Source organism: Pseudoliparis swirei, chromosome 22 (genome assembly GCF_029220125.1).
Source record: "Pseudoliparis swirei isolate HS2019 ecotype Mariana Trench chromosome 22, NWPU_hadal_v1, whole genome shotgun sequence".
Classification (NCBI taxonomy): domain Eukaryota; kingdom Metazoa; phylum Chordata; class Actinopteri; order Perciformes; family Liparidae; genus Pseudoliparis; species Pseudoliparis swirei.
Window position 1 is genome coordinate 6257867 of NC_079409.1, and position 24453 is coordinate 6282319.

At 42.6% G+C, this 24453-nt stretch overlaps 2 protein-coding genes and 1 pseudogene across 2 annotated transcripts; 1 reads left to right on the top strand and 2 right to left on the bottom strand.

Moving 5' to 3' along the window:
* Positions 1-1393: 1393 nt before the first annotated feature.
* LOC130213227 (sialic acid-binding Ig-like lectin 5) lies at positions 1394-6475 on the bottom strand. The gene is made up of 8 exons (XM_056444702.1): positions 6433-6475; positions 5270-5668; positions 4402-4713; positions 4067-4330; positions 3023-3295; positions 2505-2607; positions 2250-2415; positions 1394-2144 (listed from the first exon to the last, which is right to left on the bottom strand). Exons 1-8 carry the CDS (start codon positions 6473-6475, stop codon positions 1989-1991), a joined length of 1716 nt encoding a protein of 571 aa, XP_056300677.1. The 3' UTR covers positions 1394-1988.
* Positions 6476-8089: 1614 nt separating this feature from the next.
* On the top strand, positions 8090-14557 carry LOC130213103 (NLR family CARD domain-containing protein 3-like; annotated as a pseudogene).
* A 7475-nt stretch (positions 14558-22032) lies between these two features.
* Positions 22033-23878, bottom strand: lim2.5 (lens intrinsic membrane protein 2.5). Its single transcript, XM_056444791.1, has 4 exons — positions 23701-23878; positions 22725-22874; positions 22466-22600; positions 22033-22179 (listed from the first exon to the last, which is right to left on the bottom strand). Exons 1-4 carry the CDS (start codon positions 23876-23878, stop codon positions 22118-22120), a joined length of 525 nt encoding a protein of 174 aa, XP_056300766.1. The 3' UTR covers positions 22033-22117.
* Between the last annotated feature and the right edge of the window lie 575 nt (positions 23879-24453).

The window sequence follows — 24453 nt, forward strand, 5'->3', positions numbered from 1 at the left end:
TAATATTTAGAGATAGGATATTTGAGTTTTCTTAAGCTGTAAGCCATAATCAGCAATAAATCAGAATAAAAGGCTTGCAATATTTCAGTTGATTTGTAATGAATCCAGAAAGCTGATTGAGCTGGGACTGAACACCCCCCTGTGTGCTTGGATCCTGGACTTCCTGACCGCCAGGCCACAGGTGGTCAGGGTGGGCAGACACACCTCCAAATCCCTCACCCTGAACACAGGATCCCCCCAGGGTTGCGTCCTCAGCCCCCTACTGTACTCCCTGTACACACATGACTGTGTGGCCAGGTTCAACTCCAATACCATCATCAAGTTTGCGGATGACACAGTGGTGGTGGGCCTGATCTCCGACAACGACGAGAAGGCCTACCTGGAGGAAGTTGCTGATCTGTCACTCTGGTGCCAGGACAACAGCCTCATCATGAATGTCACCAAAACTAAGGAGCTGATTGTGGACTTTAGGAAGGTACAACAACAGAGGACGTACTCACCACTGGGGATTAACGGGACTACTGTGGAGAGGGTGGCGGGTATAAATACCTGGGAGTCCACATCACCGAGGATCTGACATGGTCAACAAACACAGACACTCTGGTGAGAAAGGCAAGGCAGCGCCTCTACCACCTCAGGCAGCTGAGGAAATTTAAAGTTTCCCAGAGGATCCTTCAGTCCTTCTACTCTGGAGCTGTAGAGGCGTCCTGACAGGAAGCATCACAGCCTGGTTTGGCAACTGCTCCGCTCAGGACAGGAAGGCTCTGCAGAGAGTAGTGCGTTCGGCTGAGCGCACTATTGAACTACACTCCCACCCTGCAGGACTTGTACACCAGGAGGTGCAGAACCAGAGCCGGCAGGATCATGAAGGATCCTCACCACCCCAACAACAGACTGTTTCAGCTGCTGCGGTCAGGCAGGCGCCTCCGTGAGTCACGCTGCAAGAACAGAGAGACTGAGACGGAGTTTCTTTCCTCAGGCCATCAGGATTGTGAACTCCGACCTCACCAGGACCCCCACATAGACCCACTCAACTGCCCCTCTTAGGCACACACACACACACACACACACACACACACACACACACACACACACACACTTACTGTAAATATTGTGTTGTTTTTTATTTGTAAATAGTGTGTACTTGTTGCCCTTGCACATTCCTGCTGAGCATTGCCACTTTCATTTCACTGCACACCCTGTGTGTGTATGTGACAAATAAAACATCTTGAATCTTGAATCTTGAATCTTGAATGCATGACATTTTTGTTTTTTTAATTGCATTACAGAAAATAAAGAACTTCATCACAATATTCTAATTTTCTGAGACAGTCCTGTATATATTTTGTTTCCTCTCTGTATTTAGTATTTTAGTATTTAGTTTTGTGTTTTATTTTTATCTTTTATTAATGTTCTAATGGTTACCCACTGCTGTGATCATGCAATTTCCCCACTGTGGAACTAATAAAGGAATCTCTCATCTAATCTAATAAATATATAAATAAATATATATGTAAATAATTGAGTTATTTGATGATATATGTAAAAAAGTTCTCCCTCCAGAGGAACTTTAAAATCCTGTCTGAGGATCACTTTGTGCTAGACATGCTGCAGCTGCTGTTACAATGCAACTGGAGCGGCAGGCTGGTACGACCAAATCAAACCAGAGTGCTTATGTACATTGAAGAATAGCCACAAGAAGAAAAAACTAAAAAAAATTATACAACTTTTATAACCTCTTTTATCCATCTATTTTTTTAAAGGAAAATTAAAGGCAAACAGTCAAAGAGACATACATTGTTCGATATGGAGATTACGAGAGGGATAGACCACCACTAGATATTACAAAGATCACACAATGGGTGTGCCAGATTTGCAATAACTGAAAGTTACATAACTTATGTTTTACCATCAGTGTGATAATGAATCTGAAGTTGAAATGTGAGTTTAATGTAGCAGGTGAATCATGAGTCTTCTCCACGGTGAGCTCAGAGGATTTCCACGTAGATTGCCGTGTCTGCATCGGCCAGAGCAGTACTCTGTACCGCCGTTGTGCCTCTGACTCCGAAACCCGCTCGTCTGTCTATTCCTCCGTCCTCTCCTCCTCTTCTTCGTTCCCCACCTCTTCTGCCCATTGGACGGATCTGAAAAAAATGGACAGATGTTGCTAATCCCGAATTTTGGGAATTACAGGATATTTAGCGATTTATGTTTATGCAATGTCCTCTGTTGACACGGACATAACCAACCTGCTTAGTGCGGACAAACAGAGGTGTGCAGTTCTGGTATACGAGTTGGTAGCTGCCGTTGGTGTAGATATGAGTCACTTCTGTGCAGTTAATGTAGAGCGGCGTCTGGTCCTGATAAATTCCCATTCCTTCAGGGAACACGGCTGGACCTCTACGCAGGCCATGCCTGAGAGGAGCACAACAAGTACATTGAAGCAAGTGTGACAAATAGTGAACATCTAAAGGGTTGATTTATTTTCTTTTTGTACCACATACTTTCCAGCTCTCTTGCGGCAGCAGTAGAAAAGAAGAGAGAGGAGGAATACGACCAGGCACATGGACACAGCAGGTATCACCAACCACAACAACGGTACCATCTCTATTCATGGAGAAAAAGAGCAGCGATGAATCACAATATGTGAAACACAATAGAATTCACATATAATCTCTCCACGTGTGAAATCACATCAATTATGTTATGCCTTTTCAGATATTGCCATTCAAGCAGTAATGGATTCACTTTTAAAAGCTTTTTTTTAATGTAACTAACTAAGCATTGCAATGTGTAGGAATATAAGATGGACTGCGGCAACTGAAAAGTTGTACTCGAAGAACAATAAAGGTACAACAACATAAAGTTGTCTCCTCAGCGAATTCTCTTCTACTTGAGCTTCCAAGCTGCAGGCATCCTGCGCAGATGTTTCCGCACCATCCCCACATCAGAGTGAGTACACAAGAGGCAGAGCGGCTCTCTCTCTTTCTCGTGAAAAAAACAAACTGGACTTTGAACACACCTTCTCCTCCCTGCAGCAACATCAGGGAGTCGTTTCCCAGTGTGTTGAAGGCAAAGCAGACCACAGTCTGCGGTCCCTCCATGCGGCCTCTCAGAGTGGCCGTTAGCGCGTCGGGCTCAGATGTCTCTGACACGTTGAAGCCGCGAGGCGAAACGGTCCCGTTCACGCTCCAGGAGACCGCTGGTTTGGGGTTGGAGTCGACTGAACAGCGGCACAGCACCTCCAGATCCTCCACGACACAGGCGGAAGAGAGCCGGAGGATGGCTGGTTTATCTGTATGAGAGAAAGAGTCCAAAGTAAAAAAGAATGCCTAAAAGCACCTATACAGCTCACATATTAACATGTTATATTGAAGGGTTCTTCCCTTTTTTTCCCCCTGAAGGGTTATTTGGGAGTTTTTCCTGATCCGATGTGAGGTTTTGGGACAGGGATGTCTATGTGTACAGATTGTAAAGCACTCCGAGACAAATTAGTAATTTGTGAAATTGGGCTATACAAATAAACTGAATTGAATTGAAAAACTGAATATTGTGTTTGTTTATTCTGTACAAAATGGAAATTGTCAAAACAACAATTTGCTAATCTTGAGGCTGTATACATGAGAATGTCTTGGCCTGGACGGGTAACCTTCTGGACTCTCGGCTTGCAAGTTAAGCTGTCCTGTTCGTGGTATCTTCATATTTACCGTACCGACACGTATCGATTTTCTTATTTAGAAATCTCAGAAAGAAAGCTAAAAACTGTATTTCCCAAAATGTTGAAGGTTGACCTTTGAAGCCCCTCTCCATTTATGTTCGGGCTCTCATTGCAGTTGAAAAGGAAACCAGGAAAAGAAGAAGAACACCGTCAAAAATCCTCAGCTGAAAAATCCTCTTATCTTCTCAGATTGTTGCAGTGAATTCAAAGTGTGCTCCAGGGTGTGGCCCGTACACCGTGACATCACTGTTTCTCTGACCACACCCGACCAGTTAGAGGTGAAAGTCAAATAGACTAAATGCATGCGTGCCGGCCATTGGAAGTGGGCCCGAAAGAAGGAAGGATTACATTGTATGTTGAGCGCAGTGGGCCGAGAGTCCCCGCGACCGATCACGTTCCGTGCTGTGCAGCGGACCCTCAAGTCCCGCGTCACGTTGAACACCCGGACCATGTGCGTGCGCTGGTGGAGGTGCACCGTGCGGCCGTGTTGACTGTAAGACCAGCGGTACTCGGTCACCGGGGGGTCAGCTTTACAGGAGCAGACCAACAAGGCGCCGCCCCCCTCATGCACTATCAAGGTCTGGACCTGAACCACGACATCTTTTGGGGAAACTACAGAGAAGAAGAAGAAAAACAGTGAAAACGGAGCACAGAAACACAAAGATTGTTGAAGCAATGCTTACACGTCACATGCAGATCTCTGGAAACGGCCACTGCCTTTGCTCCCGGGTAGCTGACCTGACATCTGAGCCTGGGTTTCACCAGGTGAGACACGGTGAAGGACAGAGGGGCCAGTAACATCGGCCTGTGGGGCTCCGGGTGGAGTGTGTGGACCTCCCCAGGCTCGGTGCTGTTCAGCTGGGCTCCTCTCTCCCAGATCCACTGCAGGGCCGGAGGTCTGGAGGGGCAGTGGTAGCGGACGGAGCAGTTCAGGCTGACCTGCTGACCCTCTGTGGCCGACAGCACGCCGCTGATGACGGGAGCCTCGGGGGTGTCTGACAGTGAGGACAATCTCCGTCATTATTGTGTTTTTTTTCTTTTGATTTGTATTTTATTAAAGATAAATAACAATATCTACAACATAACTGTGCAACATCTCATATAAAAGGCCATTGTTGTGGATTATTGGTCCCAGATGTTCACAAGTATGTAGATATATAGGAACTATAAATCAATCAGCCCAAATGTACTTGTGTATTAAAAGTGATTTATTTAAGGTGGATGATTCCACAATCCTTTTGTTATTGTTGACTATTTTCATAAAAATGTAAAAATAACTTGTTTATTCCCTATACAAATTTGTATTATATATATTTTTTTGCCAGCATGCAGCCGAACCAAAGGGAAGAAATATCCACCGACACACACTTCTGCACTCAATGTGCAATACAAAATGATTGACAAGAACATTTGGGGATTTTGTATGCAATTAGTCACGTGTCGGAGACCCTCCAATGTGTGTTTGCATGAAAATATTCACGCTTTGCATTTATACGTTTTCCAAATTCTATAGCCTGGGTCCACATGCACTATGTGGTTGTTCGGACTCACCCAGAACACCCAGAAGGAAGCTCCTCGGCCTCCCCCACAGCAAGTCATCGCCTCTCTTCAGAGCGATCTCATACGCTCGTGAGTCCTCCTGTCTGACCCTCTCTATCTTTACTGAGCAGTCTCCCTCTGGGGTTCGCCCGAAGAGGGACGTCCGGCCCAGGAAATTCAAGCTCACTTGATTTCTGTCTCCGCTGTTAAAAGCGGTGCTGCGGAGAGAGAAGAATCGGCCTCCGTCTATGAACCGCAGCCGGACCTCCAGCTTCTCCTTCCTCCCCCTGAGGGGAGCCAGAGGTGTGAAAGAGCAGGGAATCACCACACAGGAGCCCACCAGCGCTTGGACGTGGTCAGGGACTGAGGGCACAGGAGAGTCCGCCCGCACCCTCCTCCACAGACTCACTGCTGTGATAGAAAATGATGAGGATCAACACACAGGATCTAGAGACATGCAGGTTTGTTATCAAGCCATCCAGACGTATCATTGTGCCTCATCATCGTGATGTTCATGCCTTATGATGGGCTCGATGGCTCTTTCAGTTGTAGCTCGACCACCGTGACCCCAAAGACAACTTCCGGCCGATTACAACCTGTGTGTGTTTGAAGCTACACAACTCTCACGGGGATAACTGAATTATTTCCTCGATATCTTCGAGAAAGGTCATCACAAAGAATACGTTCGAGCTAACATGAGCTTATGTTGTAATTTCCTGCACTGTCTGCAAATGCATATCATGACCCAGAGGAATTTCGCAACACACATTTATATTTAGAAAAGGGAAGAGGGTAACTGCACTTCTGGCTCTGGAAAATCGACATCGTAGTAAATACTTTAAAATCTAAATGTCCGTGATTATTTCAGGAAACATTTGCATGTGTTTTATCCCGTTGTCATCAACTTCAGAGTGCTAAATTATAAAATAAATTATAAAAAAAAGATTTAAAAAAGATTCTAACAGATCTGTGAATATAATGTAATCATTCACTTCAGTATATTCTGCAGGAGACATTCCCAGACACAATTTATCCATCTCCTACATTCATAATGTGGTCATAACAGAGCTAACCTTTATTAAGGTTAACGCGACTAAATAATTCATATAAATGTTTCCAGAAATCTGAAGATTATTCAAAAAAGGAAAGAAAGGATGAATGATTAAACTACTCACCAAACAATAGGGGACACACTCGAAAGAAAGTGTGCACATGCATGACTGCAACCCTGCTCTGGCAGCACAGACAGAGGACAAGATGAACGAGGGAGCAAAGAGGGGGAAGTTGGGAGTGTTTTATTGTGCTGCTGGTACGATGACTTCACTTCCATGCCTCCGCTCACCTTAGACTTAGACTTAGACTTAGACTTTCTTTATTGTCATTGTTACAGAGAACACGTTCAAAGAACAACGAAATTGAGTAGCAGTCCCCTAGGTGCACTTCAATGTAAAAAAAATAGGAGTACAAATAAAAAATAAGAATAAAAAACAAAATATGTACAGAATTATAACATAAGTGAGTAAGAGGCATGTCAGTATTGTATACATGGTATACGAAGAATAGAAAAAAGACAACCTTATTTAAAGTGACTCGGCATTTAAAATATGTGCGAACAGTTGTAGTAAAATTCCAAGTGTACATTTGGGCACAAGGGCACATTTTTCCTGAGTGGGCATATGTTGTAATTGTTTGCACTTTTTCAATATTGCACATTTGTTCTGTATTGCACATGGTGTATTGCACATTATTTTGACAGATGCAGAGAGGTTCAGGGCCTGTTGAGCACAATTATTGCTCTCGGATAAAAACTGTCCTTCAGTCTATTTGTTTTTGTGTTCATCGCTCTGTATCGTCTGCCTGAGCGCATGAGTTGAAAGTGGCAGTGTCCTGGGTGGGAGGGATCTTTCAGGATGCTATGGGCTTTCTTCAGGCAGCGGGTGTTGTAGAGTTCAGTCAGGGCGGGGAGGGGGCATCCGATTATTTTCTGAGCGGTGTTCACGACCCTCTGGAGCGCCTTCCTCTCTGCAGCCGTGCAGCTCCAGAACCACACACAGATGCAGTATGTCAGGATGCTCTCAATAGAGCACCGATAGAATGACACTAGCAGCTCCTGTGTGAGGTGATTTTTCCTGAGGACTCTCAGGAAGTACAGTCTCTGGTGTGCCTTCTTGATGGTGGCTGAGGTGTTGGTGCTCCAGGTAAGGTGTTCTTCGAGGTGTACGCCCAGGAATCGGAAGTTGGAGGCTCTCTCCACATTGTCTCCACTGATGACCAGGGGCTGAAAGTCTGTTTTTTTCCTCCTGAAATCGACAATCACCTCTTAAACTCTCACAAAATCCTTAATATCTTCTACGCTATCCATGCTGTCCATTCATTATCAGAAACGGCTTCATTGCCATGCACGTTACACACACAAGGAATGTGTGGCTCGGTGATTGGTACGGGACAATAAACAATAGTGCAATAAAAGAAATCATTTAAAAATAGAATTAAATGCCCGTATTCTTATAATGTATGAATTAATTTTAAAATGATGGCTTTTAAAATCTGCAATGGTAGTTTTCCAATAAGGTCCACATGCTCATGCAAGTGGTGGAAGTGGGAACTGTTTGGAAAGAAAGACCTCAGCAAGTATGTGACAGTGACATCATATGAGTCACTCGCATGCTGCTGCCGGCCATTTCCTCAAAGTCTCCAACAAACACACGTGTTCATTTCTGATCCTCCGTCCACGCCGACCACCCTGACCAAAGCCTCCAGTGCCATAACAGTGGTAGTCACAAAAGTTCCATTGAAAGTTGAATACAACTGATTAATGATTCACTGGTTAATGATCCACTGTTAATGATTCACAGATTTACAGCTCTATAGGTGGCAATACATATCCTTCAATGTAGATAGGTCAGTGCAGTTATGTAAGAGAATGGAGGCAAAGGTGAAACTTTTTGCAAGAGTCAGTTTAGTTTGTTCATATATAAAAAAATCCAAATATAAGACTGTTTTAGCAAGTGTGATTTCTCATTTCAGATGTTGAAGTCACAGTGTGTCATGCGGTTTGATACTTCTCTTCACCTCGTGTGCTGTACTTCAAAGTCACTTGAGGGGATTGGCGCTTTTCTGCGAGATCAAACAAAAGTGAATCACAGGCCCGGGGGAAAAAGACGTGATGACTTTGCACTCTGGACTCTTTGAAAAGGTGGCGTCGCTGCTTACAGCGAGTGGTTGCACTCCGCATCCCTGCACCTTAAGACGCAGCACACAAGCTCTCCTGCAAACACTCGCGACTGCAATGGCAAAAACTACATGAGAGGGGAAAGTGACACCTGCACATAACAACAACATCACTCTCTAAAGGTGAGCCAATAATTCCTTTCCTGTACTGTTCATGGTTAGAATAGAGAGTGTAACTCATTAGCTTGACATCTTGTCGTGCATCTGTTTTCTTCCAACAGTATTTGCTTAAGCCATGACCTCAGCTCAGCAATTGGTCCGGTCCCAGAGGGACTTGCTGCTGAAGTGGACTATTGACCACCCGGCACCCTTACTGCGGTGGTTGCGTGACGCAGAGGTGCTGTCCTCGGCCCACTACCTTTCTCTGCTGGAGAGGTCACCTTCCAACGGCGTGGCCCAGGCTCTGGAGATGGTGTGTGCCACAGAGGAGGGCAGCCGGGGGTTTCTGCAGGTGCTGAGGGAGGTGCAGGATTATTACGGCAGAGATCTGCAGGTGTGGGTTGAGAGACACTGCGGGGACGAGCGCGACAGGAAGCCAGCGCCTGCACCTGTGAGAGCGGAAGGTGAGGAGGAGGCTTTCATATTCTGCTGGTGACTGTGAGAAGAAAATGTGCGTGTGAAGTGAAAGTAATGGTGAATAATATTGTTTGCAATGCTTTTGCCATCCAAAAATGTCAGACTGGGACAAAATCAAGTTTTTACTGCATGTGTGCCAGAGGTGTGAGAAGATTATTAACAGGGTACAATCAACTGGGATGTCTTGCCAAGTTATTTTCTTTTTGCCTTTGGCAATGGAGGAGTGTAAATGGTAAAGATGTCATGTGTTTCCAGTCTGGTCCAGACTTAAATATCTCAACAACTGTGGATGGATAAACATACGCAGTGCCCAGAGGATTAATCCTTTTCACTTTGTATTATGACTTTTGTAGAATCATTAATATCAAATGCATTATTCACCATATGAATCCTGTGATATCCACAGAGAAGAAATCTAAAAGCCCCATCGCTAAACTGTTCAAAGGAAAGAGCAGAGGATTCACCCTGACTCCTGAGGTTAACGGTATGGAAAACTATAGACTTCTGATGCATTTTCCTTCTTGTGGTAAAATAAATAAATACATGACTTAACATGTTTGAAAATACATTCAAGTGAAATAATCTTCATTGTGCAGCTCAAGAAGAACTGAAACCCAGCCGGAGTGTAAAGCTGGCCAACATCCGAGGTGCGTCATCATCATCGTCGGCGAACTGAAGGAGACGAGTACAAATATTTATCACACAGAAAAACTGTTCGAGTCATTGAAGTTTGGTGACAACATATTTCCTCTTTCCTGTCCTTCACCTGCAGTTCCCATTTCCGCCCATAAAACAACCCTTCTGAAACGCACAGAGCAGTTGAAGTGCTACTCAGAGGGCGAGGGCGTGGCTTCAAACTCGGCTTCTCACATCGAGATCCGCTACACGGACCTGTTTGTGACGGAGGACGACGACTTCGTCGACAGCAGCCAACACGAGTACTTTGACCTGGCGAGCCGACGAGCTCGCATCTACGTCCACCAGGCTTGCCAGCGTATCCGTCCGTGCCATCTACTGGCACCCCAAGGAACATCAAGGCGGCCCCCCAAGCGGGTTAAAGTGAAGGGTATCGCTGGCATTGGAAAGAGCGTGGCGGTGCAGAGACTGGTCTACGAGTGGGCGATTGGGAAGAACATGCGTGAGTTCACCTGCATGTTTGACCTGCGCTTCAGAGAGCTCAATCTGATTGAAGCGCCACTGAGCTTATTGGAGCTGCTCGGGGAACGCTTCCGGTACCTGAAGGCGGCTCTGCCGGATCTTTTCGCGTCACCGAGCTCCCTGCTCTTCATCTTAGATGGATTGGACGAGTTCAAATTCCCCTTGGACTGGAGCGGTCCCGACAAAAACATCGACGTCGGTTCGCAGGTGCCAGTGTCAGAGCTGATGGTGGCTTTGATCAAGGGAAGTCTTCTCCCGGAGGCTTCGGTCATTCTCACGACGAGACCGTCCACTCAAGCTCCCAAGCGTTTCTTCCAGAGATGTTGTGTGGTGCTGGGCTTCGAGGAGGACCAGGTGAAGGAATACACCACCAAGTTCTACAAAGACAGGGAAGTTGCTGAAAAGTCTACACTTACATCGTGAACAATGACAACCTGTTCGTGCTGTCCTTCATCCCTCTTTATTGCTACATCATCTGCACCGCCATGGCTGAGTTCTTCTCTCCAGGACATCCAGATGTGGGGGACTCAAAGTCTCTGGAGCTAAACCCGCCCAGAACTGTCAGCGAGGTTTATTTCTGCTACCTGTTCACGGCAGTCAAGCACCATGCGCTGAGGGGGAGTGCAGAGAGAGGCACCCCGAGATCTGAGGTCCTCTCACTGGCAAAGCAGCAACTGACCAACCTGGGGAGACTGGCTTATGAAAACCTTCTCCAGAAAAAGATCATGTTCAGCAGAGCAGATTTGGAGAGCTTCGGCGTCACACCTGCGGATCTTCAGAGCACCTTTCTCTGTCACATCCTCCAGCCTCTCAGAGAGGAGACAGTGGAGATGTTTTCTTTCTTCCACTTGACCGTTCAAGAACACCTGGCTGCGCTCTACTGCGCGATCAATCTCTTCAGCCAGGAGGACATCATCCAAGCTCTGGACTTCTGGTGCTTTGGGATACCTCCACCTCCTCCACAGCTGCACCCCTGCAAAACACAGACCTCAGCACGGACAAGCTGGAGAGCCTCCAGATGTTCACGCGCTTCTTCATGGGAATGCTGCGAGCTCGGCTGGCGGGTCAGTTGGATGGCCTTGTGATGTGCCCCGTGGATGGAGCGGGTGGCCTCCCCGCCCGGCTGGGTTTGTGGTTCCAAGACCAGTTTAAGAGCAGAACGCTCAAGAACCGGGCGGCCCTGAATCTCCTCCACTGCCTGATGGAGTTCCACACGGAGGAGACCACCGGCATGGCAGCGTCAGAGATTAAGAGTCTCAACCTGTTTAAGATGAAGCTGAGTGTCGTGGACTGTGCGGCGATGCACTACGTGCTGCAGTTCTCGCCCCACGCGCTGCAGGAGCTCAACTTAGGCTACTCCAACATCGGAAACAGAGGACTAAACCGACTGGGGCCAATCCTCCACCGATGTGAATCCCTCTAGTGAGTAACTGACTTGACCGTTATCAATCTGTCAAATAGAGGAGAAATACAAATTGAATTTGAGAAGTCTGGGTTTGAATTGTCTGCCTTTCGGTGTGGAGTTTGTATCGTCTTCCTGTGTCTGCGTACTCGCTGTGTTGACCTTTTTTTCCCTCTTCTCTTTCAGTTTGAGATACAACTGCCTGGATAAGCAAGCAGCTATTTTAGAGTCAATGATCCTGAAATCAAAGGAGTGCCATATCAAGAAACTCTTGTAAGTCTTACAGCCGAAGGCAATTTAGTCGATGTTTTCCAGTCCAGAGAAAAGAATGACAACGAGGCCTACAATTATTTATTAAGGGTACAAAATTAAAAAAAGAGTTGTCACTGATGTTCCGGAGATGCAATTCAAGACCTTTGGTTTGAGGGGACTGAAAGCTTGTTAAGAACTATCCGGACCTGCAGATACGCTGATCCTTCTGGCTCCAAGCCCTGGCTACGAGTCCTTAGACAGTGGTGGGTCAGTGGTTAGCAGGTCTGTCTTTCAATCAGGGCGTTGGCGGTTCATTCCCCACCCTAGTCGATGTGTCCTTGAGCAAGATACTTAACCCTGAAGAGACTTAACAAGATACTTAACCCTGAATTCCCCTCTCGGTGTTTCTAATGTGTATGGTTCTTAGTCACTTTGGATAATAGCGTTAGCTAAATGTAATATAACAATACTACATACACTACCGTTCAAAAGTTTGGGATCACCCAGACAATTTCGTGTCTTCCATGAAAAATCACACTTTTATTTATCAAATGAATATAAAATATAGTCAAGACATTGACAAGGTTAGAAATAATGATTAATATTTGAAGTATTAATTTTGTTCTACAAACTTCAAGCTCAAAGGAAGGCCAGTTGTATAGCTTATATCACCAGCATAACTGTTTTCAGCTGTGCTAACATAATTGCACAAGGGTTTTCTAATCAGACATTAGTCTTCTAAGGCGATTAGCAAACACAATGTACCATTAGAACACTGGAGTGATAGTTGATGGAAATGGGCCTCTATACACCTCTGGAGATATTTCATTAGAAACCAGACGTTTCCACCTAGAATAGTTATTTACCACATTAACAATGTATAGTGTGTATTTCTGATTAATTTAATGTAATCTTTATTGAAAAAAAGTGCTTTTCTTTGAAAAATAAAGTCATTTCTAAGTGATCCCAAACTTTTGAAAGGTAGTGTATGTCTTTTACTGTGTGTACAGCATGTGTGGCAACAACCTGGGTCCGGAGGGGGTTTTGGAGCTGTGGAATGCACTGGAGCACAACACCACTGTGGAGGAACTCTATCTGGACATCACCGGCATCACAGAGCGAGGAACAGAAAACATCGTCCACTGCCTCAGCAGAAACACCTCTCTGAAGACGCTGACGTAAGACTCGGTGTTCTGGATGTCATAATGTGTGGAGATACTGCCATCTAGTGTGAGGTGATGCCTCAATTAAGAAGGAGCTCTGACCTATTTTCTCCTCCATCAGCATTGTCGGGAATGACATCGGCGAGGTGGGGAGGAGGAGGCTGAGGGAGCTGGAGCAACGACGGCCGGGACTCCGAATTATTGCAAACTTTGTGGATGACCTCGGATTACTTCAGGCGTACCTGGACTGGGTGGAGGAGATCCGGGCCGACAGAGACCAGATGGACTCTGTGAATAATGCCGATGCCCTGCAGTCGGTGCTGAAGGGGCTCCAGGTGGTGGAGAAAGGACAGAACGCGGAGAAGGCCAAGGAGCTCCGGGCAAATATTGAAGAGTTGCTGAAGTCCTCGAAGAATCTGATTGGAGGAAAACAAGTCATGTTGTAAAATGTGTGTATAGGTGCAGACGCTTCCCTCTATCATCCACTACGAGTCAACTCACAATCTAACTTCACCCTGTAAAAGTGGAATTCATTTAAATCCGACTAGTCTGTGTGGGGTCCTGTGTAGAGCTTTTGACAACTCAAACATACGCGGAACATTCTTTTATCGGCTTCGTTCTTCACGACTATTATGATTATCGCTTACAAACAACATTTTGATCCAACGACCGGCTTCAGGTGTCAGCTATACGCTCCGTTTGTGGTCTGAGAGACACAGTTTATACTCTACCGCCACATGATTCTTCTCCTCATTCAATATTGCCTTAAAAAAGGCGCAGCAATAATTTGGGGTCCGCTCAGGACCGAAGATAATGACGTGTGCAGAATATGACCTCCCAGATCCGATGGTGTATTACTATAGTTTGCTCTTATTGGAGTTGTATAAGAGATTGTTCAAGAGGTCAAACAGTGGAGAGAGAATAAAATGTTTCACTTCTTATTTCCTGATTATGTTAATTATCACAGGGAAGTGAATTGAGTATTTGTCATCGCCTTCTCACTCCAGATTTATTGATCATTCTGTAGATTTCAAATGACTAACATGTCTGATTATTGGGGTTTCAGTAGAAAGTGTAGGCCTCTTTAGGGGTAATATCTGCAACCATAAGGGCTATTTGAATCCTGTTGGTGTTACAATAAAGGCCATACATGTGATCTTTTGTTCAGAGGTGTACATAGCAGTCTATATGGTGAGAGGGTAAATGAAGATGGCACACAAATGACAAAGTTTCAGTTTCACCAACAACAAAAAAGGCAATTTTAGGATGATTATCTCTTTGAAATGATGTTTAAACCTTTCAATAATATTGCACATTTTGATATCTGCTCAAAATTAAGTAATATTGATCCCCTAGTTATGCCACTGTCCCCCCATATGGGGGAAGGGTGTCCATAGATGGTCTTTTTTTAACTCTGTGTAAATAACTTTGACAATAAAGACTTGTGAGGGACACATGTGGGACTGTCTGGATTAGAATAATATCTGATAAATAAATACGTTTCATTGTCGCACCCTTTAGTGACTTCCTCTTTTTCAAGTAATACACACACTATTAGTAAAAAGCAGCACAACTTTTAAGGAACTTCACTTCTCTCCACACCTATTGGCTCGAAGGACATGAAGAACATGTGAGTTATCATAACTTATAGGACACATAACAAATCATTAAAACTGATTTAGTTAAATACTAAATATGTAAAAATTAAGTCACTAGACTTTAGATAAATGAAAAAGAAAGAAAAAGACATTTGAACGGTGGAAAAAACTTCCATTAAAAATATTGAAACCTTTAAGAAATGATTTGATTGTGGTTTGGGACATTTTTACTGTTGAATATATTTTCAATATTTAAACAATAACTGTAAATACATTTAAAGAAACTATGATTGTCGGTTTAGCTTTTAGCAATTATCTTCCTGTTTCTCCATTTTCTAGTCTTGACAAACTGAATATTATGAAATGAGACAAACAATTTTAAATTATAAGTTTTTCTCTCACACTAAACCAGTATTACACTTGTGTTAAATATCTCCATCATTAAGTTTTAGAAAAGCCTGGCAAATTTGCAAGAAATGTTTTTCAATTAATAATTTTAATATAGTTGTTCAATTGTTTGAGATGTTGACACACCTACAATAATTGTATTTTATTGGGATTCATTTGAGTTTCAGCGGCTTAGAAACAGATCCAGGCTTCTTCAACTTCACATTAAAGATAAAAAAGAAAGAAATATAGATTCAGCGAAATTTGTCTTCATCTGCAACATCTGCAATTATTGCATTTAATAATGTCCACATTAATACTCACTACACTGACAATCTATAAAAAGCTAATTATGAATAAAATGCACTAAACATGTGAATTGTTTCGCGTGTGATCTCCAGAGTTTCTGCCTCTCCTCACACACAAAGATGGCTGCAGCTCTGACTCTCCTTCTCATTGGTTCTCTGCTGCAAGGTGAGCTGAAGTCCAGTCATATTCTTAAAAAATATTAAAAACTATAACTGCACAAAGTGAGTCCGGTATTCCCACCACAGTACAACAGTATGTAGCACATGCTGAAGCTAATGAAAAACGGAGTGAGCTTCAAAAGTAAATACTTTAATCTGATGGCAGGAGAATTGATTAAATCTCAAAATCAAGAAAAATAAACACGGTGGAAACAAAGCAGACATTTTACAGACATTATTTTGGATTATTCAAAGAACAGTATCGTGGTAATATTTTAGCAAAGCAACCAAACAGTATAACATCATAATGACTGTAAAGTATTATTGACTTGTGTTTATTCAAGATGTGTTTCTTGTGTTTCAGGTTCCTCGTGTGGAACGTTTGAGGCATTTCTGCCGCAGTCGATAGAGGTTCTCAATGGATCCTGTGTGACCATCCCCTGCTCCTTTGATGTTGAAACTGAATATGAATTAAAATTAGATAGCACATGTAAAGCAAAATGGGTACAAGATGTGCAGGTTGTTTTTAACAGCCGTTATCCACAATCAACTACAAATAATGGAGAACTGAGAGGAAACTTGACAAAGAAAAACTGCACCACCACCCTGAACAACATGCAACCTGTTGGCAGCAACACATATCATTTCAGGTTGGAATGTGACAATACACCGAATTATAGTTTTTCTCTGCAAAAAATCTCTATTCCAGTCACAGGTATTAAAATCTGTTTACGTTCACTCATTCATGTCCCTCGTAGAACTGCTCTGACCTTGTTTTAAATTCATTGCATTTGACAAATAGTGAACAAAATGGAGAAATGATAGTTTAGTGACTGGTTCAAATGCACCTTCTCACCAGCTGCTCCTCCCAGACCGACTCTGACTCCGTCAGTGGTGGAGGTGGAGGAGGGAACCTCAGTGAGTTTGACGTGCTCTGCTCCAGCTCCCTGTCCGTCTCATCCGCCAACGCTGACGTGGACCAACGATCTGGGTCTCAGTGTGGAGACACTGCAGGAGAATCAGGACCACACGAAAGTCATGACCTCTGTTGTGACCTTCAATGTCTCTCGCAAGCATCCGGGAAAGACCATCTCCTGTACGGCCACATACGACAAACAAGATGGCCGCCCAGGGTCAGCTGCTAGCACGACAGCTAACATTTCATGTGAGTTCATTCATCCTCACACATTTAATTAAATATATTTTAATTGAAATGATCTCATCGCTTATTGCTTTCTTGACTTAGTTTAAATCAGGTCTGAAATAATTAGTCGATTAAACAAACCGAGAATATTAAACGTCAACAATTTTATTGGTTTATTATAATTAGAATTGGTTATTTTTGGTTGTAAAGCACTTGATGGTCAATTTATTTCATCTAAAAATCAAGAAAAAAATGAATGAATCTAGGAACAAAGCAGAATCTTTACCGTCATTATTTTGGATTATTCAAAGAATATTATAATGGTAAGGTTTTAACAAGGCAACCAAGCAGTAAACAATCATAATGACCGTCAAGTATTATTGACTTGTGTTTATTCAAGATGTGTTTCTTGTGTTTCAGATTCCCTGTTTGAGGCATTTATGCCGCAGACAATAGAGGTTCTCACTGGATCCAGTGTGACCATCCCCTGCTCCTTCGATGTGCCAGCTTCACACGAATCAAACTTAGATGACACGTGTAGAGCAATATGGATAAATGATCAGAAGATTATTTTTAACAGCCGTTATCCACAAACAACTACAAATAATGGAGAACTGAGAGGAAACTTAACAAAGAAAGACTGCACCACCACCCTGAACAACATGCAACCTGCTCACAGCAATAACTATACCTTCATGGTGGAATGTAACAATACACTGAATTATCGTTTTGCTGAACAAATCTCTATTTCACTCACAGGTATTAAAGTATATTTGCTTACATTCACTCATTACCAGATTATATTCCATCTATATACATACAAATGATTCTTTAATCTTTTTAGACATTTAATACAACATATTTAGTCTCCTTTCAAAAAAGGAGGGGGGGGGGTGAATCAGTAGATTGTACATGGGAGAAGATTATATAACCACGACTGTCACTGTTTAAATACATGAATGGCCTGCTTGATCTTCCTCCATCCAGCCACTCTGACTAAGTCGTTGCTCTGATCACCTTCTAGTTAGTTACTAGTTAGTTAGATACTTAACTATATTTTTTTCCTTTTGTATTTTTACTGATAGAAATGTGCCAAATGTAGTTACCAGATCCCCTCATCTGTGTAGAAAACACAATGTGCCAACATTATATATAGATCCATGTTACTAGTTAACTCACAGGTCAAACTAACCTAACTTAAATGACTCCAGACTAAACTTTCTCTCCATGCGTTGCAGTCGCCCCTCAGATCCTGCCCTCATCGGACTGCATCAAGGCTGCAGACCAGCTCACCTGTTCCTGCAGGACTCAGGGAAATCCTTCTCCCACTTTACGCTGGTATTTGGATGGGTCACCTGTGAATCACTCTGACAGGTCTGTGAGAAGCAAGGAGCATCTGAATGCCTCAGGCCTGTGGGGCAGCATCAGCGTGGATGGCCCACGGGGGAGGGGTCTTTCCTGGGTGCTCTGCCTCAGCTCCAACTCTCTGGGATCCGCCAGTCAGCGTTTTAGTGTCAGCCGCCTTGAGCCTCAGACGTCTGCACCAAGTCAAGGTCCGTATCGCGTGAGCTCTAGAAATGTTATTGGTGAGCTTGAAAGAAAGACATTCGTAGACACTAAATAATTATTTTTTTTCCTCAAAGAAATGCAGTCTACATCATCCATCTACATTTTGTATTTTCAACAATGCGATACTGTAAGCTCTTTAATTAAACCCTGTATGGCTTCCTTTGGGAAGTAAGGGCCATTGTAAGGTGTTACTTCTCTATATTAGCTGCTCGTGTTTGCAACTTTCTCATCAGTGCCCATGTCACCTTCTCTAATTACTAGCAAGGTTTGTTGCGCCACTTGTTGCTTCCTTTTTTAGGAGGTGGAAGGCTTGAAAGGACGTTATTATATTGGGGAACGCAGCGGCTCGTCGGATAGGCATCCGGAGAATAAAGGCACTATTTATTATTATAAATGGGCCCGGATGAGAGAGAGAGAAGTGTGTGGAGATATACACTACCGTTCAAAAGTTTGGGGTCACTTAGAAATGTCTTTATTTTTCAAAGAAAAGCACTGTTTTTTCAATAAAGATAACATTAATCAAAAATACACACTATACATTGTTAATGTGGTAAATGACTATTCTAGGTGGAAACGTCTGGTTTCTAATGAAATATCTCCATAGGTGTATAGAGGCCCATTTCCATCAACTATCACTCCAGTGTTCTAATGGTACATTGTGTTTGCGAATCGCCTTAGAAGACTAATATCTGATTAGAAAACCCTTGTGCAATTATGTTAGCACAGCTGAAAACAGTTATGCTGGTGATATAAGCTATACAACTGGCCTTCCTTTGAGCTTGAAGTTTGAAGAACAAAATTAATATTTCAAATATTAATCATTATTTCTAACCTTGTCAATGTCTTGACTATATTTTCTATTCAATTTTCAATTCATTTGATAAATAAAAGTGAGTTTTCATGGAAGACACAAAATTGTCTGGATGACCCCAAACTTTTGAACGGTAGTGTATACTACTTACTCATAGATACTTCTTCCCTGATAGAAGAAAGAGGTATTTACATTGCAGTGTGTTTTCATATGAACTTAAGTGGCCTTACTCCTCACCAAGCTGAATTATTATTTTACTGCATTTCCAAAGTTTTACCAAAAGAACGATGTCTCGAGTTACTTCCCCAGTGCTTGTACTCTGTGCAATGATAATAAAGTTGAATCTGAATCTTGTTTATCCTAATCTCTCATTGTGCGTTTCAGATCGAGTGACGCTGATACTTTTCATCTCCACGGTTGCCGCTCTGCTCGTGCTCGTGCTCGTGCTCGTGCTTTGCCTTTGCATCGGGTAAATCCAGAGACGGCGCATCGTAACGGCTCACATGTCAATCAGCACCACCATGTTCGCCACACATTTTGATTTTCATCACTATTCTCCACTCGCATATCGCATCATTTCTGGTGATTTTCTGATCATTTGTTTGAATCCACATGCAACTTGACCACGTGAGCTGTGCTTCAACAGAGTTCAAGTCCATTGAGACTATTTCATTTCATAAATAAATGAGAAAACAAATATGAATAACAAAATGTACCCATTCAATTGTATACGGCTCACATTCTTGTGTGTTTTCCAGGGTTCAGAAGTCTCGCCTCAACCTCCTGAAGAGTCAGAGCGCCGCAGACAGCAGCACAGCCGCCGTGAGCCATCGTCGAGCAGCTGGAGAGGGAACCGAGGTACCAGCCGGGCTCTCTTTACGCAAGGAAGCCGGATGAGAGCACGACGTGGGCCACTGACGTGTTCTCTTGAATCGTTTAGGTACCAAACGCAACCGAAGAGGAGGCGTCTGCAACTCTCTCTGAGCCGAGCTCCGGACCCAACGGCAAAAGTTCAGAGAAGACGAGCGAGGAAGGCAAAGATGTGATTTACTCGGTCGTGAAATGGGTGAAAAGGAGCATGAAGAAGAAGAAGAGGAAGAAGGCTGCAGACTCGATGGACTTGGAGGAGATTTGCCCAGGGGGAGGCCTGCACAGAGGTTTCGTGGAGAGGAGAAGCCCCTCTGGCAACGTGGAGAAAGGGATGGAAAGTGAATATGCTGAGGTTAAATTTAAAAATAAGAGCGATGTGCATAAATAGATCACACATCTGTCAAGTCCGTTTGAATATACTTTTAGGCCTTCCTCTCTTAAATGTATGTTTACTTTTTGTCTGTTCTGACAATTATTGGTATTATGTTCCTTTTGTTTTTATATTCATGTTTTTTAAAAAGATTTCAACAGACTTTTTGTGCCTGAAGATATATTTTTCACATTAGAGTAATTAAAAAGAACAATAAGGATATTAATGATGAAGAGTTATCCCAGTTTCCACTGTTTTAATGCATTATTAATATAAAATACCTGTATATTTATTTGAATGTTTAATCCACATAATGCATGTGTAAAATGGCATTTTGTCTTATTGTTGACATTCTTTTGTTTGTTAAAACTGAAGTGGCTTTAGCTATTTGAGCTCTAACCTACTTTAAGTTGTGTTTATGCAAAAGTAGCAGTCTACATTCTTCTTTAGGACCATGCCGTGTTTGTATTCTTTCAAGCCCAATTGTTTCCATCAAGCTTCAATGGTGCATATCATACATATTTTAGAGCCGTCACCTCGTCCAACAAGCGGTTGCGAAGCCAGATTTGAGAAGCCGGAGACGAGAGACGTTCAGGCTGACTGCTTCAAATGAGCTCAGCGACTCCCTGTGACTGAACAGAGGGCGTTAGGGGGCTGATGAAAAGGCTCGGGAACACATCAGTGAGCCATCGGACATATTCACACAGCAGCTCACCTGGCAGGGTAAGTGTTCCTGTCGGTGTCCCTCAAAGAAAAATGAGACTTTTTTTTCAAATTATCCAAAGTAAGGGAAAAAAATGTGTGCAGGTGTCAGAAATGCCTAAATTATTTGCAGTAATGTATTATTCAAGTATTTGATCATAGTTGAATTATACACCGCAAAATGGTTTGAGTGTCATTTATCCTGAGTGGATTCCGACCTACTTTTCATTACCTGAAACTAAATAAGAATTTAATAATGTACATTGTTGGATAATATATGGTAATCAATAAAAAGTATTTCCAGCTTTTCTGATATTGTAAAAAGTTGACTTAAACACTATATTTGCAATGCATATAAGAAATAAGGTGATGTATGTACTTGATATGTTTTAAGAAGAAAATATATATGGTTTGAAAGAGCAATATTCTAACTTTGTTTCTGAGAAGTTGTTTCTTTTGTTTTTATTTAGTCGCTCTAATATAGTTTAATATAAACAGATCTAAATACTGCATCCACCTCAGCCGTGTGGTAACTAACAGTAACATATTTCTGTGCAAAGAGACATTCAGTTGTGTCACATATTTAAATTTCTCATACTTCTCCAAAAGTATAGCATCGCAAAAGAGGAGGCAACATACAGCCACAGGCAAAGGTACAATGAATATGACTCGTGAGTTTTTTAAAACTGATGTTAATGTCAATAAGGTGACAAGAGGAAATTAACATTTCAGCTGTTCCCAAGTAACAGAAACCTGATCTACAGGTCTACTGTACGACTATTCTCTGTTGCTGAAACGAATCTCAGATTTCTTCTTAGAAATTATGTCACAGTGGACTTTCTTTTTTTTCTTTTAAAGGACGCCCTAAATTGAATGTCGATGTGGAAGAATCATTTGTTTTTCTGAAATGATTAGTGGTGGAGGCTTAACTTTGAATAAATGCAGGTTTATTGCTTATTGCAATCCAAACTTAATTATGTCAGAGTTTATTATTTATGAATGGCTTTCCATCCCAAACAATCACAGATGACTTTATCACAAAAACCACAAGACGTGTTTGATGTGTTTGCAAAATTCCAGATTTTATTATTATACAGTAAATTGTCTATTTTGCAATGGGGATATCCTTTGCACCCTTGACAACTTATCTCTTGTTTACTTTAACGTGGGCCAGCGATTCTCCTACACGCGTGCATTCTGTAGGCACACATGTAGAATATACCTGCAAGACAAAACATAGGGATGTAATTTGCCCACAGGTGTGAATAAATGTCAGATTGAGAATGTATAGTGGGAATTTCTGTACATAAAATGTCATACAAAAGAAAGTGTTCCTGGAACACCATTTTATTAATGATTTTCTTTTTTCTTTAGCTGTATTTTGGAATACTAACAGTTTCCCTTGGTGTGCAATAACTGTGTATAATATTCACATATTCCCAGCATAATTGTCTTACTATTATGATGAAGTTACAGTGAACTCTAATGCACTCTTTTATTTAACAAACCTGCAAAGAAGTTCATGAGCAGTGCTACCCAGCCGAGTATGTAGGACCAGGAGAAGCGCCAGTCACCGAAGCGCTTGCCCAGGAAGTTCACGGTCACTCCGGTGTAAATGGCCATTGCAAGCAGAACAAAGAGAGCTGAGGTGGGCAGAGAGGGAGGTATATGTTTTAGAACGCCTGCTGCTATATATCAACTAATATGTGTCTGAGATTTACATGATATGAAAATACACCAAATACAAAACGTGGATACGTGACTCACTTGAAACAAAGAACATGATCCCGGCGGCAAAGGAGCGGTTGAACCTCTCGAAGGCCGAGAAGTGGGCAAAGGAGAGGATTCCTGCGATGATGCCGGCAAAGCACGACATGGCGGAGAGGATCATGAAAACGCGAGTGGCATTCCAGTAGGCTGAGGAGGAGTAAAGCAACGGAGAGAACATGCCATAAATATATGAGGAAGATCCCCAAAACATGTCATTTGAAAATCTACTGGAAATGTATCTTTCCTAGAATTTCTATTGACCCCTGGAACTGGAATTTTATTTCACATCATTTTTGCCTTGATCTTGAAAACTGCACAGCTGGACTCACACAGCACTCATACAACTGTAAAGGTGTGCATACAAGGGAAATGACGGTTTTCTTTCCACATGAATTTACGGTTTCGCTACAATGTGATTTTGGTAATCCCGTGGCTTTTTATCCAGCGACATCGTCGGGCCTTTGGCTTATAATTAGTGCAAATTAGCTCATGTTAGCATGCTACAGGCTAAACCAACTCGGTGAACGCGGGAAACATTACATCTGCTTACAATCAGCATGTTAGCATTGTCATTGTGCCGGCCTCACAGAGCAGCTGGCATGGCTGTAGACTCTTAGTAAAGGTCTAGTGTGTAAAACTGGAATGACCCTATCTAGAGCGACAATTTGGTTTGTCTGCTCTGGGCTACTGTAGAAACATGGTGGATGTTTTCCTGATCTCTATGTAGATATGAACTGCATATTCTGAGGTAAAGCATACACAACTATTCTTATTTTCAGGTGGTTACAGTGTATAGAAAACATATCATATTCCGTTTATATCAAAACCTACCGAGAAATGTTAGCCACTCTTCCTTGAAAGTGAAAGATATTTAATCGTCTCACTATTGTTGCTGCAATCACTTCAAGAAACTATTGTTATTATTCAGACGAGACCCACATTTAGGCTTCCAAATAAGATATTTCTCACTTACCAATGCTGTCAGTCTGCATGTAGCACTTGCCAGACATGCAGTACCTCCACAGGCCCTGGTGGGCAAAGCTGCCAGACAGACGGTACTGCATCCAGTAGTCTGTGGCTGTGGAGACCACCAGCAGGATGTTCCCCACGATGGCACAAAAGAGGCCCCCTCCCATGAAGCTGTGCATCATGAGTGACACGGTGGCAACGGTTGAGGCTTAAGCACTGTGCAAAAAGAGTAAAGGTAGGAGTCAGCAGTCAGTTTATACAACAGGGGTTGCAGCTTTGGAGGTAATGGATTGAGGAGATAGGAATGGCCTGAAACAGTGTGTGCAGCCACAGATCAAAATGGGCCTTATGAGCTACAGTTAGGGCGCCACGGTTTACGTGTCTAATAAAGGAAAGATATTTATTTACATTTACTGTTTAGATTTACCCTTCAGGACTAGGGGGTTAAAACCCCATTCCTTCTGGCACATATATACACATACATATATATACAGGACTGTCTCAGAAAATTAGAATATTGTGATAAAGTTCTTTATTTTCTGTAATGCAATTCAAAAAACAAAAATGTCATGCATTCTGGATTCATTACAAATCAACTGAAATATTGCAAGCCTTTTATTCTTTTAATATTGCTGATTATGGCTTACAGCTTAAGAAAACTCTAAAATCCTATCTCATAAAATTTTAATATTTCCTCAGACCAAGTAAAAAAAAAGATTTATAACAGCTGAGTGTTTGACAAGGCTCAGGAAACCCT